We start from the raw sequence: 16,602 nt of genomic DNA on the forward strand, positions 1-16,602 counted from the left end.
TTCAAGCTCCAGTCTGTGAAAAATCCATGAGACGTCTAGCACCAACCACCACTGAGATCACACTCCTTCCTCATCCTGATGTTCAATGTGAACATTGCCTGTAGCCTTCTATGTATCTGCATGAACTGATGCAATAATTAATGTATGCATATTAATTAAAACGTTTAAACCTGCTACTGTTTATAACAGATGTGTTTTATTTTCATGTGTATCTTTAAAATAGAGACGCATAACGCCACAAATACAGTCACATCCATCCTCGAAAGTGTCCAAAATCTGTCAGAAAAAAAGAAAACATTTATTTTTATTCTTTTCTTTTTCCATTTTTTTTTTTTGGTACATTTTTTGAGATACTTTGCTCTCTGCTGTCAATGTTTCACATGCTGTCTTTCCATCCACATCTATCCTGTCTTCGTCCTCCTCTGAGAATGCCACGTGAATTTATGCGACTTTGATTTGATTCGTGTTAGGTCTGTGCAGATGGCTGTCTCTCTTCATCCCTCTCTCTCTCTCTCTCTCTCTCTCTCTTTTTTTTTTATCAGCACACACTCGCTTCTCTTTGGCTCGCACAGGATCAAAACAACTTTCAGGGGAGATACAGAAATCGATCATGTTGACAAAAGATCCGCATGGTTGCAGCTCTGTTGACGCAGCCCTGCCTTGACTCAGTCTCCGGCTGGGCTTTATTCAAGGGATAAAGGCCTCATGGCCTCACTATATCCCTTTTGTATGATAATTTCACTTGCATGCTTAGTTTAAAGAGTTGGTTCGTTTCATTGCAGCTGTGCGTCCCCATCGTTTTGGCCTTGGAAATATTGTAGAAACGCTATCCGTCTGCCTTGCCTTTTTAAAGCATGCAGCACACAGACACAGCTTCTAATCTGTTCTTTAGAACTGCACAAAACGTCTGGAAAGATTCAGAAAAGACTTCCTTTGGAAGTCTGTGTTCCATCATTACAAGTTTGCTTACAATTATTTGAGAATCTTTATAAAGGTTAACTTCTCGCACTATTATATTAATACACATAAATGTCATTTACTGTGTGCTTCATCTAAAAGGAGTGGTTATTTATTCCTGCTAGAATCTTCGGTTTCACTCGGAGAAGAAGTTTGAGTCACACTGCCGCCATTTCAGGGAAGAGATGCTAAAGAACCACATGGAGACAGTGATGGACTAGCAAAACTCTTCGACATTTACTGAGATGAACAGGTAGTATTTATAAAGAAGAAAGGTGTAATATTCAGCGGTATCTATAGGTAAATAAAAGACGTCAACAGAAACAGATGTGGGGGTGCGAGCTTATAACTAAGGGTTATCTAAGATACAGAAGACTGGACCGTCTGTGTTCGGCACATGTTCTCAAAACAGAACAGGAAGAACTTCTAGGACAAAACAAAGGATATCACAGTAATAAGATGGGTCATAAACACACTCAGCCTAGGACAGAGCGTGCCAAGATATATTCACAATGCAGCAATTCGTCATTACACTATTTAAGGACGAACCTGTTGTTAAAATGTACTCGTATAGCCGAAACTGAGCTGATTCAGAAACTCGGGGCGCACAGCGCGGCGAGGAATCTCTTTATAGATTAAAAATGGATGGAGGCTGCAGGGTCTACAACAGTGTCTGGGAGGTTTTTCAACCAAGTTCCACACCAGCCTCAGTAAGCATCCGAACACGAGCCTGGATCAGCCTCTGTGAGCATGCATGCACCGCTGATCCGACTCTAAACTAGCGGTGCGGGATCGGAGAGCGATGCGCTACCCACGGCCCCGAATTCGCTCTTTCACACAGCGCTGCTCACAATGGAATTCACTCTGCCGCAGTGCACAGATTTTATTTCAATTTTATTCAGTTTTAAAAGATAGCAAAAATAACTGTGGGAATTCTTTTAGGTGTTAAAGGTCTAAGGAAAAAAAAAGATTTTTTTTACAGCACTGTCATGCAGTTAACTGTAGAAATGACTGGCTTTCTTTAACGTCTGCCTCACTGTATTTTCTTTACACCACCCCACTAATCCCCACAGAGGCGACTAGTGAATGTATTAGTCAAATAGTCTATTCAAGCCCTAGCTTAATGAGACATTGTTGGAAAAATTGCCCACAAGGATCATTATCAGCTTACAGAGAATAATGAGCACAGTTATACTGATTTACACTAAAACCGCATATGTGCATGTCGAGCACCCAGATATTTAGTCCCTTTTTGCTGATTAAATAACCTCCACTCTTCTGGGAAGGCTTACCGCTAGATTTTCAAGCACGGCTGTGACTGGAGCTTTAATGAGATCAGGAACTGATGTTGTAGTATGATGCTTGGTGTGCAAGGTCATCCCAAAGGTGCTCAGTGGCGTTGAGGTCAGGGTTCTGTGCACGACACTCGGGTTCTTCCTCTTCACTCTCAGCAGAGCAGATCTTTATGGTCTTCACGTCGGGCACATTGTCATGCTGGAACAGGTTTGCACCTCTCAGTTTCAGTAAATGGAAATTCTTAAAGCTACAGCATACAATGACACTGAAGATAATGGCGTGTTTGCTTCAAACTTTGGTAACAGTTTGGGGAAGAACCACATGTGAGTGTAATGTGCGTAAACTTTTGATCATAAAGTGTTTGAATATGTGCTTCACCGCAACTGATACCAAGATTTTTAAACATAGTGTTAAAAATTTCTAGTTTTGGTTAGAATGAAGCGCCATTGAGCAATGCTAGCTATGCCTACGGCTCCTACCATAGATTTGATCACTTCTATATGCTCTTTTTTCACTCTTACAAAGTTTTGTATACCATCAGTATGTTTTGTACCTGTTTGTCTAACTATAAAAGACATTGTTTATTGTTTAGCTGCAATGATGAAATCTTATTTAAACTTCAGATCCTGATGAATGCAGCACTGTCACGTTAGTTAGACAGTCCGATTTAAATAAAAAATTTGGGGCATTCATTTCTCAGAACAAGCCATTCTGGCAGAAAGGCCAAGGCTTTCAGAAGTGCCCAGAGATCAGGCCTAAAATCTAACATACACTAAACCCTCTCAAATCTCTCCCTCATGTACCATCGGCTTCTCATTTGTACTAAACGGCAGCCATTTCAGAAAAGATCAATCCAGAAGACAGAAAAGAGTTCAGCGAAAGTGTGGAGAAACAGAAAGAGGAGCAAATCCATATTTCAGCGTCTTGTCACTGCACTCTATTCATTTCCCATTCAGACTGAGATCCGTGATGGAGTAGACCATGTGACGTAGTTGCTTTTAAGCTCTGGAGAATCAGACACAAGTGTGAGAGGCTGCCGCTGTCACCGACTCTCATCTGAAAGTATTAAACTTGAGCTCCTTTCAGTAGTGGAGGCTCATTTAAAAAAAAAAAATAGAAAAAAGACCTATTTTCTCATGATCTTTTCCAATCTTAAGCCTCAGATTGCTGTTCTTAGCTAATAGAAGTGAGCTCATGTATTCTGAGATGCTTTTCTGCTCACCGTGACTGTATAAAGTTGTTACCATCCTTCCATATTCACCTGTAGTAACTGAATATTCCACATTCATAGTATTCTGCCACACTTCACACTTGTTTGTTACCGAACGTTTCTACTTTAGGACTACATCCTTTACTCTTCCTCCACCGTCTAAAACTCGGAGATTCTGAACAGACGAGGGTGTGCCTCGGGTTGATCCGTTGTAGCATTTTCTGAGCCATGATGAAAGTTTTTTCATTTTCCAGCCAGCTTTCCAGACATATCAGGGAAAAAGTATACTTTACACCCACACCACTCTTTTATTTCTCTACCGTCTTCAGCTCGTTCTTTCACAGAAATCCCTTAGACAGAATATTTTGTGTATATTTGATCATTCCACCCACTCTTTCAAAGCAACCGGTTCCACAATTTGGGTACTCTTTCCGCCTAAACTTGTTATTATTAATATTAACATATGGATAGGTTTTTCTGTCGATACACAGATATGCAGGTCTGTAAGTCCTCCTACACGTTCGTCATAAAGTCTTAATCACGTCCTTGAACTTGCACACCTACACATGCTAACTAATCCTCCACAGGAGCTGACAGGTATGTTGAAAAGATTAACACCCTCTGAAGTTTGAAACGTTGCTTTAATAGGAATAGAAGTGTTATCTTGAAGTGTTATTTTCAACATGGCCTTGCACTTGCAAATTTGTAATAATCGGCATGGCTTGCTTGGTATGATGTTTGAAAAGTTCATGCCCATGTTTGTACACTTTCTTACAACTTTACAGATAGATGGATGGCTGGATTGATGGACGAAGGCACTTTATTGATCCCCAAATGGACATTTGTGAATATGTGTATGAAATTTAACACACAGTTTTTAATTTTTACTTAATGAGACCTTGTGGCACTTTCACAAAAGAATTCTACAGATATGGCGTATTGGCTGTACCTGTGTACTCACAAGCTGTTTGTGACAAGATTAGTTAAAAAGTTTTCTATTTAAATGGGAACTAATTGCAGGAATGAAATAAAGTTATGAAGAAACGTGCCACAGAATTCGTCCGAGGAATCGTTCAAGCCATTTGGGTTTATCGCTTTACTGTGTTGGATGTAATTTGCACAGAACTGAGATCTTATTAACAATACAAGAGCCTTTTTGCTTGTTCACTTGCCTGTGCTGCTGAAATGATGTATATTATACATGTATTGTTACTTGCTGTTGTGCGAAACTTCGCACAGCTCTACAAAGTTTTTGCTGATAGTCTGCTGCAGCACATAAACAGTCAACGGTGGTGGATCAATAAATAAACTCGATCCCACACTTCTCTTCTCTCAAGTGGCTTCGGTTCTTGCAGTGCTTGTGAGTGTGATTTAGCACTAAAGAAACTTCTGTGCATTAAATATGTAGGGAATAAACAGACTCTCCAGCCACGCTCAACCAATAAAAAAAAAAAAAAAAAAGAACGTTTCCATCCGTGCTGTACAAATTTCGTGGGTTGTGGGTCTGGAAATCATGCGTGAAAATGAAATTATGGTGCCTGTCAAGCCGGCAACAACCTTTTGCATAAACCATTCTGCTGTATGAGAATGATACTCCTTTTCGTAATTTCACACTGGTGTCACACTCCTACACTTGACCTTCCAGCTCTGTGTCTGAACCGCTCTCGGCGTCGCTCGGCAGAAAAGCACACCTTCCTTTTTAAAGCTCGGATCAGAGCAGCAGATGGGCTGCTGTACATGATTAGAGCTGATATGCGGGAGCATATAAAGCGATCCATAGAAATGCTGCAGCGCTGCGGAACACCTCGCGTCGGGGAGATTTTAATTATTGAATAGGACGTAGGCACTGACAAGCAACACTGACTTCTCCCTGCATTCAGGTGGAAAAAGAATCCAGCGCCGATGAACGATCATCGTATCAACTCTTTAAAAATAAATGTGTTCCTGAGTTGCGGCTCTGGCATGGGATTCGCTGCGAATCTACGATTCTCTTTTCATGAAGGGTAAAAGCCCCGGAACCTTGAGAACACTGACACGATGAATCCAATTTCCCAGATATGGTTGAACACACACGTTATAGCCATCATGCTGAAGATACTACTATTAATTAGTCTGTGAGGGAGGTCTCAAGGTCACTGACACTTTAAAAAACTCTGCTCTGTTTTCCAGTTCAACCCACAGACCACCTTGGAGCAGTAATTAAGGAATAAACCATGACACATGCTGTTGTAGGAAATAAACTATGACAGGATGGTAGGATGTAGCCTGACATGAATCAGAGTTCATAGTCACTGATTACAATTTTTAATTTATTTAAAGAACAACATACTTTAAATCTGTTTGTAGTTACATTTAATGCTGCAGAAAGACGTTCCAGTTATCACTTGCATTATAGCAGCTAGAGCTTTTCAGTTGGTGGAAAATTCCTTCATATCAAAACTTCTCTACATTTCTATATTAAATAACATGGCACATAAGTTAACCCATTTCTAATTCTTCGTCCTTGAACTGCCATCTGCATCAGTCAGATTTCGGCAGGAAGGAATTAGTTCTAAGTGCTAAGTATAATGAACTCAGAAACTACTCTGACCTATTAGTTCCTCAAGAGCTCTTGGTTGCTGTTGTAGAAAGGACATTATCCACATTTACATTATTTACTGTCCAGTGTCACCCAAATGAGGATGAGGTTCCCTTCTGAGCCTGGTTCCTCTCAAGGTTTCTTCCTCATATCATCTCAGGGAGCTTAGGGATAAATATTAACTTAATAATTTTTTTCTGTCTTTCTGTACTTCTGTAAAGCTGCTTTGAGACAATGTCCATGGTTAAAAGCGCAATACAAAAAAATTAAATTGAAAAGTGTAATTAATTAGGCTAATTCTCATCATCATACAAGTCAGTCTAAATTATTTGTTACCATAGAAACGGTAATTCGGTTAATAGAAAAACGAGTGCATTAAAATAAACATGTTATTTAAATTTCAGCCATCACTGTTGTAAAAATAGTAAAAATCTACTGGCGACTTCGAAGAACAGCAACTGGTGACTTGCAGTGATGAAATCTCTGTATGTGTGTGTGGCTTTTCCTAAAGATGAAGGAAAATTATATCATTACTTTGCAGCTTAGTACATCTTAGTGTATCTGCCCTTAGTGGATTGGAAGGATGTGACCTGTAGTACTGTATATATCCAACATACAAATGACAGAGAGTATATGTTGTTTCCACTTAGATAGACTGCTCAACCTGCCACCCGTCATCAGATCTGTAGCCAGAGTCGAATAAGAATCACATATTGTGTGTTTAGTTCTAACACGCCAGACTCCGCCCGCAAAATGACCATCAAAAATAAACATGCAGAAATTATAACAGAGGCCAAGGGAGGAGGACAGAGGTGATGGACTATAAATAATGCATACAAGTGTTAATATGAGCAGCCTGAATTTGTTCTATTAGCATGGCAGTACAGCATATGTACAACAAACAAGAGGCATGAAAAAGTGGATGATAAAAAATATTTCTGAAATATTTTCAGTTATCTGAAATAACTGAAATGGCCTTCTTTGCATTTTTCTGTACTTGACAAAAACTGAAATCACAGGAAATCCTGTGCGTAGCACATTATTGAATGTTCTGGATGGAGATATATCCGTTCATTCATGTATTTTTCCTGACGTTTCTTCTGGTGGATGTCACAGTGGTAACAGGCTGTGAAGGTCAGTCCTGATCTCTCTACCCCAGCCACAGAATCCACCTCCTCCTGGGGGATCCCCAGACATTCCCAGGACATCTGTGAAATATAATCTCTCCAGCTGGTCCTGGCTCTGCCTCAAGTGCCTGATACGGCTCTAATGGCATCCTTGTAAGTAGCCCAAACCACCTTAACTGACTCCTCTTGCCTGAATCTCAAGAGAGTAAACCAGAAACCCTGTGGAGAACCTAAATCCCATCACCTGGTCTTAATAACATATTCTTTTGGTCATCACCCTCAGCTCGGTATGTAGCATGACGAGGAAACATAGAGCTTCGTCCTTGTACAAAACCACAGCTTCCGCCGTATCATTCTGCGGCCATCGAACTGGTGCTGTCTTTTTTTGATTAATAATTGATTTTTTTAATTTTTCCCTAGTTTTCTCCTTTGTTTAGTGTTGGCCTATTTTCACCCACCTGTTAGGTCTCCATTACCATACATCAGCCTTTTCAAGCCTCTACTCACAGAGCAGCATAACACGCATTTGGATGACAGCACTATCTGCCCTGTTCTGCATACATACATCAACTCACACACACTCAGGATTAGTTATTGTCACTGTGGTTGACAGAAGAGAGTGACCAATACATTGTTGTGCTGTTCTCTGCAGATCCGCTCAGACCAGGACAAAGAGATTGAAATCCGGTACAGCATAACGGGGGCTGGAGCTGATCAGCCGCCCAGTGATGTCTACATCATCGACCCCATCACTGGGAAAATGTCTGTCACCAAGCCATTGGACAGAGAAGACCGAGCCTCCTACCACGTAAGTTGTCATCATATAATGCTAAATTTGTCTGTACTGCGTATCAATTTAACCCAACCCCCCTCACACACACACACAGCTTCTGTCTTACTTGATATATATATATATAGAACACACAAAGCAAATATATTCTTTAAAGATACCCACCAATACATATGCCTACGAATTACTTAATGATGCTTCTTGCAAAAAGCAAAGTTTCATTTTGATATCATTTCTAGGTTCCTCACGTAGTTTCCATTTGATGGTAGATATATTCTTCGCTGCATCTTTCCCTTAAGATTTCTCTTTTCAGAGTTATCAGGTTCAATATCATTAGTGAATATCTGTATATGTGTGTGTTTGTGTGTGTGTGTTCATTCAGCTGATTAGCTGTTCACCCAAGCGAGAGTGTAGGAGAAGAAAACCCTAAGTGAGCTAGGCAGTCAGACATCACTCTAAAATATTAAAATATGTTGGTGTCGAATGCAGAGGGAAAAGTCTGAGGGATATTTGTTACGATGATATGCAGCGTCACGATGTACAACATTCATCGTATAGAAGGTGCTGGGGATAAGCTTCAAATGAACGTTTTCCTTCAGAATTGGATTTATGAACCATGTACTCAGTAGTTATGCGATTACATACAAAAACGCATCTTGAAACGTTATTGTCGTTATAAATTAAAATGGTAGAGTTTTATTATATTATACAGACTGCTGCCTCCTTGTGGTCTGCAGAGTTTTATCTTTCATGCGGGCACAGTGTTTGCTCACATCTTGACAGTTTTCGGCTAGGTCTAAGCAGCGATCCATCAGTTTCAGTATATTCCTTCCACTCGACAGCTCTCCGGCCCAACAAAACACAAACTTGTTTTTGTTGCTTATGAAGCACAATTGCCTTAATAAAGGGAACTGAATGCAGAGAAGACAAAAAGGAACACGTTTCTGAGTGTGGCAGCTCTGTCGCTGCCTTTAGTTCGTAACTGCTCTGTTTAGATTTGTGCTCTGCTTTTAAATAATGTGGTGTGATAACAAGGAAAAGCAGGTGAAAATTGCTCTGGAAAAGCGGCTTTTTAGGCAGTTAATCACTTATATGAGCCTCTGTGGCAGCGTGGGGATGATAACGAGTGAGAAAGAGAGAGGGAAAGAGGAGGAGAGAAAGAGGGAGAGAGGGGGCGAGAGATTACTCTTGTTGACTTGTCAGGGGTAATGAGTATGTGTGTCAGTCTGTTCTGACTCAGCTGGGAAAACAAATAACAGTGTGACCCTGCCCTCCACGTGCCTCTGTGTCTGCCATACTGACACAAATCAAGCCGAGAATGAGCCCTCGGTTACCCTCTCTGTCGAACACACACACACACACACACACACACACACAGTGGGGCTCGTTTAGCAAGCCGAATGCAAAAAAAATTATTCATAAATTGTTCACAAGAGCATTTAAACAGGAACTGTAGTATTCATGAACCCACTTAGTTCAGAAAAATAGCTGTATCCTCAGAGAGCTCCTGAGTTTATGCAGAAGGAGATATACCTTGTGAACCTTGAGTGATCGGCTACAAATCATAAAATTGGCGAGCTACAAATTTATATACGGATTATGAAGAAGAAGAAGAAGAAGGACTGAGGGCATGAAGCCTTTATTATCGCCACATATACATTACAGCACAGTGGAATACTTTCCTTCGCGTATCTCAGCTGAGGAAGTTGAAGGTCAGAGCTCAGGGGAAGCTATAATACAGCCTCCTGGAGTAGGGAGTGTTAAGGGCCTTGCTCAGTTGCCCCCCCTGAACTTGAACCCCGATCCTCCAAACAACAACCCAGAGCCTTAACCACCTGAACCACCACTGCCTTATTGAAATCATTGATTATAAAACCAGGTTTAAATTTAATGCACATTTTGTGCACATTTCATCTTAATGACTCGAATCCGTCAATGAACATAAATGTGACCGGCAGAACAAAAGTCTGGGTCATTAATAGAGCTTAAGTCTAAGGCTGAACTGTAACAAAAGGGGAAATGTTAGAATTGTGTAATAAATATCTGAATTCCTGAATGCAATGTAGGTTGTAGACACACAATTGCTATATGAACACACTTGTTCTGATGCTCACAAGCACAAAGTTGACTCTCTCTCTGTCTCTCTCTCTCTCTCTCTCTCTCTCTTTGGCCTGATTTTGTGCTTTCAGACAGCCATTACCTGTACTAAGTGCACCTGTTCTATAGATTACCAACGATTACATAAATAATCTTGTCACTGACCAGACTACGCTTGAAGAGAAAACATTTCTTAGTTTCAGCATCATTGTATGTTGTTGCATTAAACATGTCTTATTCTCTTTTAAAGCATTAAACTGTTTCTCTGGGCTTACCACACTTTGAGACGGGAAAGTCTACACACTGTAACATAGCAGGTTTTTGAAGATAAATCATGTCAGATCTTTTTACACATTTAATGCGACACAGCAAGCAACAAACTTGCAATGAAAAACAAATAGATACAAAAAGAATGAGAAAAAACTTACAATAGGAAAAAAAATATCTGTCTAGTGCATCAGTCCCAGCTGAAGAGAAGCAGCCCCACCACCCATCACACTACCACCACCATGGATACGGTGTGACCCTACTCCATAGCACAGATATTCCTGCAGAGTGGCGGTCGGTCAATAGGGTGTCGCCGCCTTAAAGTTAGCCAGAGAACAATGCTACTTTAACATGTTAACAATATACCCTTTCACGAGAGAATTAAGGCTTTTCTAAGAAATAGCATGACCCAGGAGAGCCTGAATACATTGGCCATGAGAGACTGGTGACTGAGATAACTGACTTTAACCAGAGTGCCACCGGCCTGTGATTAGGCAACTTTCCAGTGTTTGTGTGTGTGTGTTTAATGATTACCTTCATTACTGATAATAAACCCACACTGATTCATAGTGCATTTATTGCATGCTTCAACAGTTGACTTTAACAGTAACATTTTCAATATTTTATCTTAGCAGTAATGATACATAATCAGCCGATAAATGGCTATTTACAGTCATGCATTACTAACAGATTGATTTTACGTTTGTTTGCGCACAAAAATGTTTTTTAGCACTAGTCACCCCTGTTCCTGCAGCTCCTTTACTGTGGCCATTGGTCAATACCCAAGTTAAAAACCCTCCCAAACCTACACTTGACTATCCCGCAGGCGCAGCAGCGTTTCATTACAAGATTAGCTCTTCTGTTTAAGATGCGTTGGCACTTTCCTATCACATCTTTGTCAGTTTTTAAGCAGGATACCAAAGGGAAAACAGTTGTAAGTGAATTCTTTAACACTTAGACTAACACGTTTTAAGTTAAAAACCACTTGTGAACATAATGCACTTTCTTTTCGCCAGGAACAATTTGCGTCTCCTATGGCTTATAAGGAAAGAAAGAGAAAATCAAGCTTTATTTTACAAATGATTATTTATTTAAGACTTAAAATGTGGGTATATCCTACGAGTAATAATGAAGCCGTAAAACACTGATAAAAAAGTATGATGCGTTGCTGTGAAATCGCAGAGGAATAATCTCACCACTCTGCTGTTGATTATCTGGCAATAACAGCGTGGCCTGTCGTGATTTATTGCTTTCTTGACTTCCTCAGTCTGAAAACCTTTGCACTTGATTCATACAAGAGATTGTACTTGCTCTATTTCTCTCCTGCTAGAGGACTTTCCACCCGCACAACCCCCCTACTCCAGACCTGCTGTCCAGCATACTAATGAAGGCATAAAGCCACACATTTGCAGTCCACACACTGGGGGTCCACAGATCAAAGATGTAGGGCCTCAGACCAACAACACACTTCTGTACATTCACACACACACACACACACACACACACACTTCCCACCCTCTTCCTCTGTATGCTGAGTTCCTGTTGTGATTTCTTTGACAATGGACAAACTCGTGTGTGTGTGTGTGTGTTTGTGTGTGTGTGTGTGTCTCTTGTCTTTCTCTGTCAGTCCTTATACTTGTCTGTCTCTTCATCTCTCTTTCTTACCATCTTTTTCTGTCAGTCCTTGTGTCTGTCTGCCCCTCCCTCTCTCTTCCTGTCCCTCTGCCTATACATCTATTTTCTCTTTGTCACTCTCTCTTTCTGTCTGTTGGTCATCTGTCTTCTGTCTCTCACTCTGTTTCTCTCTCTCTCTCTCTCTCTCTCTCTCTGAATGTTTTCTCACACAATAGAACGAGTAAAAAGATTGTATCTGCTATTCCGAAAGCTGCTTTCGGGAATCAGAGTAAAATTAATGACTGGGAAATAAAACGTGTGTGTGTGTGTCTGTGTGTGTGTGTGTGTGTGTCTCATTCTGCTCTCTTCTCAATCCTTGACAGCCTCACACACTGCATACAAAGACATCACTAATAGAAAGGGAAATAAAAGAGCATCACACATGCAGTGTGGTGTGTGGATTAGATGTGTGCGGGTTACAGAGCACACACATTCACACTTTACTGACAGAACACTTTCCTCTGGCTGTGTGTTTAATAGTTTCCTTTCACATTCAGGCTGATGGGTGGTGTATACGTGTGTAAATGTTTTACTGAGGTGTTATGGATGTACCCTACATGCGTATTAACACACCTTTTGTTTCCATCTGCAGCTGAGAGCTCATGCAGTGGACGTCAATGGAAATCAGATGGAACCTCCGATCGATCTGTACATCTACGTCATCGATATGAACGACAACAGACCCGAGTTTCAGAACCAGGTCTATAATGGATCTGTCCCTGAGGTCTCCAAACCAGGTACGTGATACTATCATGATGATGATGATGATGATGATGATGATGATGATGAGATGAAGGTGGTAAGGACGGTGGTGATGATGATGATGATGATGAGATGAAGGTGGTAAGGACGGTGGTGATGATGATGATGATGAGATTTGTGTTGATGAAGGTGGTAAGGATGGTGGTGGTGATGATGATGATTGTGGTTATGAAGGTGACATTGGTGATGATGTTGGTAAAGATGATAGTAGTAATGATGGTTGTGGTGGTGATGAAGATGACAGTGGTGATGATGGTGGTAAGGATAATAGTGGTGGAGATGAGGATGATGGTGGTGGTGGTGGTGATAGTGATGACAGTGATAATGATGGTGGTGGTGGTAAGGATGGTAGTGATGGTGATGATGATGATGAAGGTGACAGTGTTGGTGATGATGGTGGTAAGGATGATAGTGATGATGACGATGATGGTTATGATGATGATGATGATGACGGTGGTGATGGTAGTGTTGGTGGTGATGTTGGTATTTACAAAAATGATGGTTTTGAACTTCAAAAGAGAAAATAAGAGAGGCTTGTGAGGGTACAGTATGGTTATAGCTATAGCTGCTATAATGTATGCAATAACAGGGACTACATTGTTCTGTTGATGTTCTGTCACACTAAATGATGTGTTGAGCGATTAAAGATGTTGGCAAATTGCTGTTACAGGAGAATGATTTGCTGTTGATTATTTTTCTATAAGAGCATCTAGAACAGATACCATATGTGACACGTTTTTAATTAACCGAGTGAACAGACCGCCCTCATCGGATCAAAGCCTTGCAATAACAATGCAGGCTCTCTGATGATGAAGATGATGATGGTTTGTTGCTGATCAGGATGATCCCTTTATCTTTGGCCCCAAAATCCAAATATCTCCTCATCATGCGTCCTGCCAGCTCATCTCGGTCTGATTAAAGTGTAGCTTTTTTTAGCTCCAGTCTTCCCCCATGCTGTGTACTCTGAGGTCACAGCGGAGCGGCTGTCAGACGAGAACAGCCGAGCATCCAGTCCAACTGAACATTGTGTCGGGTCACGCCTCAGAGAAGTAGGATATCGCAAGAACTATTATGTTTTCTTTTACAGTTTGGACTGTATCAGAAAACTCTGCCCTCCTGAGGATGTGTAAACGAGAAGTACGAGAGAGAAAGAAAACGGGTTTTTCTCCTCTTCAGTAGAGCGTGTATTTGCAACATGCTGACCACTCCTGCTAATTAGCCTAGAAAAAGCATCGCCATATCTCAGTCGTCTCTTTCCTCCTTGTGCTTCTTGTAATCCAAAAACAGTTCCACGACTTCACTCAAGCCCGTTCCAATCTCTTGCTGAGGATTCAAGCCAAAACGTGAGAGACAGGTGAAAGGCACAAGCACGACCCCGTGGGGTAGTCTTGCCAAATTGTTCTGTTCTCTGTTCATTCCCGTGATTTGAATCTCTCAAAGGATTTGTTGGAAAAGGAGCTTAACCAACACAATCATATCAAATTCTCTTGGAGGTAAAGAGACCACAGTGAAAGCAGAGCATGCTGGGAACAGGGCTTATCACTTTCCACACATGTATATTCAATTATCGCCACAATCCATCAGTGGAATGTAGCACTAAATGCCTCTTTTCAGCGATTTCTCTTTTTTTTTCTTCTTAGGAGCAAAGCTCCCATTGGGAGACACATACAGATTAATTGAATCTCGCCTTTCCCTAGCCTGCACCTCAGCAATCACTGAATTACTGTACCAGCTAATCCAATTTACTTCAAATCCAGGCCGAGTCATGATCCAGACTTGGCACATATTAAAATAGATTCACTGTGTGTGTGTGTGTGTGTGTGTTACATGTGTGTGGGTACTAGATGATGATTGTTGTTCATCCATATGCTGTTAACTTTTCCCAGAAAAGATTTACTTTGCATGTAACACTTTCTTTCCATCAGCTTGATTCATTTATACTGAAGTGACATGGGGAAAAAAAGGTTTTCCCTTTGACGATGTGTTTTAGCCATTTTATGCAAATCAGGCAGAAAAAAGAAATATTTAAAAGCAAGTAGTTAAGACATATTTGCATAAATTAAAAAAAAAACACTTGAGGCTTTCACACAGCACCATTAAGCTGTTCATGTAACAGACCCACAGAGCGCTTATTAATAATATTCTGACATTATTGCATAAAGTGAGTCATGAGGGACGTGACCCAATATGAACACGTTACTCACACAATCAACACATAATGTCTTCGAAATAATTTCAAATACAGATATGCTATCCTTTTTCTTTTTCTTTGTTATGAAATGAAAGCTTGACAGGAGGCTTCACAGAGTATCTAGTTGTGAGAAGGACTGTCATGATGATCATAGGACAAAGAAACATCATTGCAGCACTCATGCATTTACAGCATTCATTGATTCATCCTCAGTATCTACCTGGTCAAAGTTGTGGTGGTTTAAACTACGCTCGAAGCTCGTTTCATATTTTGGGAAAGAGAACCAACTAAATTTGCAGGCAGACAGAAACAAAAAAAACACACAGTTTCCAAACCTGAGGTTGAGGAACTGTCAGAGACAGAATTCACACACTGTGCTGACAGTGTTGGCATTTCTACCTGCAGGAATATAGTGGTGAGGTTCATATTTAACTAGTTTTATAGGCCACGCCTACTTTGGGTTTAGATCCAGATATTTGGAGCATGAAACAGATCTAGGTAGTGACATTGTGTTCCACCGCTGATCTGTATGACATATCAAATGAATTTCTACATTTTCCACACTTTAGTGAGCCGTCCATTCTGGAGCATCATGTTTACTTTGCCGAGACATGACTCTGAGACTCGACAATCTGCTAAATGACCCTCAAAGCAGGGTTCCTCTCAGGCCTTATTGAAGTAAAAAGCCAAGCAGACTGCTTGGAATGAAAAAAAAAAAACTAGAGTGCACTTGGGTGCCCAATTTTTCCTGTGGCAAGTGGAGTGGTGGGGGAAAGTTTGCAAACATTACGAGAGGAGGTTTAAGCGCTTTTTTCCCCCAGGCCGGCAGAGCCAATGGCTTCATTACACTTTCACGACTGCTCTCTGGAGAAGAGGAAAATGGGGGATGAAGATGGATGAGAGCAAGCTGGAGAGAAAAACAGACGCAAAGATGTTTCAATTGGCTTAATGGACGCGGAGCGAGGCTCGGCCCCTGGCTCCTTTTGCAGGAGAGCCCATTTGCCTTATTATGGTCCTCAAAGGAGCTGTAGCAGCAGCACAATCCCACGCCGAAAGATTTACAGGGTGGAGAAGGGTAAAGACCGGACACAGCATCCTCAAATAGTGCAGACATGGCTGCTGGCTTTAAGGAATGCCTAAGTGGTTTTTGCAGCTCATCAATTTGAGCCACTTGAGGGGCTGAGAGCTTGATGTAGGTTGTATTTCTAAACAAAACTGTGAATGTCACCGAAATGATGGAGACCATATAAGAACACTTATCATATGTTTACTGTGGGAAGATGATGACGGAAAAAGAGAGCAGACTTTTTTTTCTTCAGAAAGCGCAGCAGCGTGTGGTGAAATTAGGCGTAGTGGAACGATCGTCAGAGGTCACAATGGCCAGATTTCCAAATGGAATGGAGCAGACGTCGATTCGAACGTTCATTTTAAAAAAAATAATAACAATTGCTATAGCAAAAAATACACAATTTACAGCTTAGTAGTGATTCGGGGATAGACTTCAGATTCACCTTGATCCTGACCACAATGAAGTGCATTAATAAATACTAATATTTTATTTAACCAATTTATTAAGGTGAACATTTATCCTTAAATTCTTCAATTTAAGAATTGTGAAAGCATAAAACAATGGACGGCTCTGTTATCTCTCCA

General features: G+C 40.8%; 1 protein-coding gene across 3 annotated transcripts in view; it reads left to right on the forward strand.

Moving 5' to 3' along the window:
- The window catches only part of cdh4 (cadherin 4, type 1, R-cadherin (retinal)), a 400,906-nt gene that overhangs the window by 345,177 nt on the left and 39,127 nt on the right, over positions 1 to 16,602 (forward strand). For all 3 annotated transcript variants that reach the window (XM_058374170.1, XM_058374172.1, XM_058374171.1), the window contains 2 exons: positions 7,821 to 7,976; positions 12,589 to 12,733. In XM_058374170.1, the coding sequence (XP_058230153.1) occupies positions 7,821 to 7,976; positions 12,589 to 12,733 (301 nt within the window). The remainder of the gene's footprint in view (positions 1 to 7,820; positions 7,977 to 12,588; positions 12,734 to 16,602) is intronic.

The sequence above is a fragment of the Hemibagrus wyckioides genome, linkage group LG21 (assembly GCF_019097595.1).
Source record: "Hemibagrus wyckioides isolate EC202008001 linkage group LG21, SWU_Hwy_1.0, whole genome shotgun sequence".
NCBI lineage: Eukaryota > Metazoa > Chordata > Actinopteri > Siluriformes > Bagridae > Hemibagrus > Hemibagrus wyckioides.